Genomic DNA, 4,142 nt, shown 5'->3' on the forward strand with positions numbered 1-4,142 from the left:
TGTATGGTTGATGCGTGTGACAGTCACATTCCTTAAACCACCTAAAACCATCGTAATCAAAGAGGTTGTGGAGAAGAGACTCAAATGATTATCCAAATTACCATGCCTCATCTCATGATTCAAAAGCAAGAAATATACTATGTCATTTCATCCATATCCTTATCTCGTCTTTTAATTCGTAAAAAGGTCCCACATACTTGCCATTTTGTTTACTGACTACTTAATTGGTGGGTGAGTGTTCAAGGAAGATAAGAAAACCCCAAAAATAACACTAAAGCCAATGCTAACTAATTAATAGCTTGCTTGTTACCCTATTACCTAAGTCACGTTTCACCAAATCAGACAGAATTAAAGCCATGCAGCCTTGCAATGTCACCGTCCAATTTCTTAATTTAACAAATTTTATCAACTTAGCTCACACTAGAAACATTGTACCCCAAAAACATTGACAGATGGCAATTTGGATAATTCTACATATAAGCAAGGTTTATTTCAAAGGAGTGGGCATTATAAATAAGGTCACGTACGCTACTACTCACTAAAGTCTTAAGGCAACAGCTCCTTAGTCTTCACTCCAGCTTTATAAGTAAAAAGTCTTCGCTGCTGCCTTTTTCCACCTTCACTTTTACCCCAGAGAAAGAAAAAAAAGCAGCAGAGAACAAGTTAGATAAGAGAAAAAAGATTAGGACAATTAGCAGCATGAACCCTCAAGTTGCAGCTGATGAAATGGTACTCATTTCTCAGTACTATCCTGATATTTACACCCAACTGGTACCACAACAAGGTTAGTACATACGAATAATCACTGTCTTTCTAGTACTATATATATAGTACTACTTTTTTTATGTGAAAATTACTGGTCCAACTAATTTTCAGTACGATTAATATTTTTAGGGTTCGAACTCGAAATTTGTGGTTAAAGATTGTATTATTTCTGTTATTTAGCCTACAATTGTTTGTTGATGCAGGAGAGACGAAACCACGGCGTAGGCGTAAGAAGAAGCAAGGAGAAGGGAGTGGGAGTGGGGTTATGAGGAAGAGAAAGCTGAGTGATGAACAAGTGAATCTACTTGAGCAAAGCTTTGGGAACGAGCACAAACTGGAGTCAGAGAGGAAGGACAAGCTCGCCTCAGAGCTGGGGCTTGACCCTCGCCAAGTTGCTGTTTGGTTCCAGAACCGGAGGGCTCGTTGGAAGAGCAAGAAGCTTGAGGAGGAATACTCCAAGTTGAAGTCTGATCATGACACTAATGTCGTTGAGAAATGCCGTCTTGAATCTGAGGTTCATTTCTCTCTCTTTCTCTCTGTGTACGTATATACGTAAACACACACACACACACTAAAATTTGTAGGGCATCATGAAGTTTATGTATTCATGGGATTATTATCTTGCAAACCTAAGTTTTCCAGAAAATAGGAGAGGGTCCTTTCTTTATTTTTGTCTTTTTCCTTTCTCTCATCCATTGTATAGTTTCGTTTCTTGGGATTTGTCAGTGAAAACTGGGAGCATAAATGAAGGTTGATGTGGTCCTAATATTAAAAAAGTTCTCATGAGTTGTTTACGAGGCAAAAGCTAAGAAGCAAAAATGGTCTCTATGACTACATGTTATGTGTCCAAAAGAAGATACTAACTCTAAATATTCATCTAAAAGATAATTATATGTAATCGTTCATATAAAAAATATTTAATCATTCATAATAGGTGAAATTAGTAAACTGAAAAAAAAGATAAATAACGTGACAATAATTCAAAATTATTTTTATACTATCAATTTACATAAATTAAATTTATTAGAAAAATGTCTTGTTTTAGTCATGCATGCACTCTTGGCTCGAAAGAGTCCATAACATGCTGCATGTATGATTGGATGAAAACTGGGAAGACTGTCACCCAATAGGCAGCAAAAGTAACTACATCCTCCAATAACAAATCTCCCGTACATCCTCCTCGTTTAATTAAGGTCTTGGTGGAGCTGCACATGCCTTTAATTTCTTGGCTTTCTCACGTTGATGTTCCAGATTTTCAAACGAGTCTTATAATTAATACATACTATAGTTGTTAAATTAATCACTTACTATAATCAAATGTACTACAGCACTTTTCATGAATTATTAATTAAAATGAATATTTCTCTCTTGCAGGTCTTAAAATTGAAGGACCAGTTATCTGAAGCAGAGAAGGAGATACAAAGGTTGCTATTAGAACGCTGTGATGGGGTTTCGAGCAACAATAGTCCAAGTACTTCATCTTTCTCAATGGAAGCTGCTATGGAACCACCATTTCTTGGGGAGTTTGGAATGGAGGGATTAGATAATGTGTTCTATACACCAGATAACACTTATGTTCAGGGATTAGATTGGGTTAACCTATATATTTGATAGGATCGATCATGTGATTAATTACTTTCTAATTTTAGGATCCCACAATTCTATTTGTAGATACTCATGACCCCACTACTAAAGCAAATGTATGTACATATATCTTTTCCCCTTGCTTTTCCTAGACTAGTGTGTGTTTATTACTGGCTAGTATTTGACTAGCTAGCTATAGCAAGTAGCAAGATGGAATATAACTTGGACATTTCTCTTAGTGTTTTTGTGTATGTATTTTTTACTCACTCATAAATCCCATCTTTATCTCATGTTCAAGTTCAACTTTATTTGTAATTTTGCATCAAACTATTCTAATATAATTCACATATATGTAAATTAAGTTGATTTTGGAGAAGATATAATAATTAGTTAAATTCTAATAATTTAAGCTTTTCAATGAGATTGCATAATTTAACTAGGGGTGTGCATTCGATTTATCGATTCGATTTTGACCCTTATCGATAATTACTTATCGATTATCGATTTGTACATATGCTTATCGTTATCGTTTCAATAAGGTTTTGATTTTTTCGATTTCGATTTCGATAACAAATAATCGATTCGATTTATCGATAAACCGATTCGAATGCACACCCCTATCGGTACTGTTCGATCCAGGCTCCACTTACTCTTATGTGTCTTCTTATTTTGCTCCGCATTTGGGGGTACCTCGGGATTCTTTAAGTTCCCCAGTTTATGTGTCTACTCCTGTGGGAGATTCTCTTGTTGTTGGCCGCGTTTACCGGTCATGTTTGGTTATTCTTGGTGGTTTTGAGACCAGAGCTGACTTATTATTGCTCGGTATGGTTGATTTTTATATTATTTTGGGCATGGACTGGTTGTCGCCCCATTATGCTATTCTTGATTGTCACGCCAAAACCGTGACGCTGGCCATGCCAGGTGTACCGCATATTGAGTGGAGGGGTGCCTTAGGTCATACTCCCAGTAGAGTTATTTCTTTCCATAAGGCTCAGCGTATGGTTGAGAAAGGTTGTGATGCGTACATAGCTTATGTGAGAGATGCCAGTATGGATACTCCTTCTGTTGATTCAGTCCTAGTAGTACGAGATTTCCCTGATGTGTTTCCAGCTGATCTTCTGGGCATGCCACCTGATAGGGACATTGATTTTGGCATTGATCTGTTGCCGGGCACTCAGCCCATCTCTATCCCTCCGTACCGTATGGCTCCTCCTGAGTTGAAGGAGTTGAAGGAGCTATTGCAGGAATTACTTGATAAGGGCTTTATTCGGCCCAATGTATCGCCTTGGGGTGCTCCTGTGTTATTTGTGAAGAAGAAGGATGGTTCTATGCGCATGTGTATTGATTACCGCCAGTTTAACAAGGTTACAGTGAAGAACCGTTATCCTTTGCCTCGTATTGATAATCTGTTTGACCAGCTTCAGGGCGCACAGGTGTTTTCTAAGATTGATTTGCGCTCAGGTTACCATCAGTTGAAGATTCGGGAGCCAGATATCCCAAAGACTGCCTTCAGGACTCGGTATGGTCATTACGAGTTCTTTGTTATGTCTTTTGGGCTGACCAATGCCCCAACAGCCTTCATGCATCTGATGCACAGTGTATTCCGACCATATCTTGACACTTTTGTCATTGTCTTTATTGATGATATTCTGGTGTATTCCCAGAGTCAGGAAGATCACGAGCAGCACCTGAGGACAGTACTTCGGACTCTGAGGGAAAAGAGATTATATGCAAAGTTTTCAAAATGTGAGTTTTGGTTGGATTCCGTGGCATTCTTGGGTCACGTAGTATCG

At 38.0% G+C, this 4,142-nt stretch overlaps 1 protein-coding gene across 1 annotated transcript; it reads left to right on the top strand.

Annotated features, from left to right (window-relative positions):
- Positions 1-539: 539 nt before the first annotated feature.
- Positions 540-2,587, top strand: LOC109241926 (homeobox-leucine zipper protein ATHB-40-like). The gene is made up of 3 exons (XM_019408754.1): positions 540-784; positions 969-1,279; positions 2,140-2,587. Exons 1-3 carry the CDS (start codon positions 700-702, stop codon positions 2,374-2,376), a joined length of 633 nt encoding a protein of 210 aa, XP_019264299.1. The 5' UTR covers positions 540-699; the 3' UTR covers positions 2,377-2,587.
- The last annotated feature ends 1,555 nt before the right edge of the window (positions 2,588-4,142 follow it).

Source organism: Nicotiana attenuata, unplaced genomic scaffold (genome assembly GCF_001879085.1).
Source record: "Nicotiana attenuata strain UT unplaced genomic scaffold, NIATTr2, whole genome shotgun sequence".
NCBI classification, from domain to species: Eukaryota; Viridiplantae; Streptophyta; class Magnoliopsida; order Solanales; family Solanaceae; genus Nicotiana; species Nicotiana attenuata.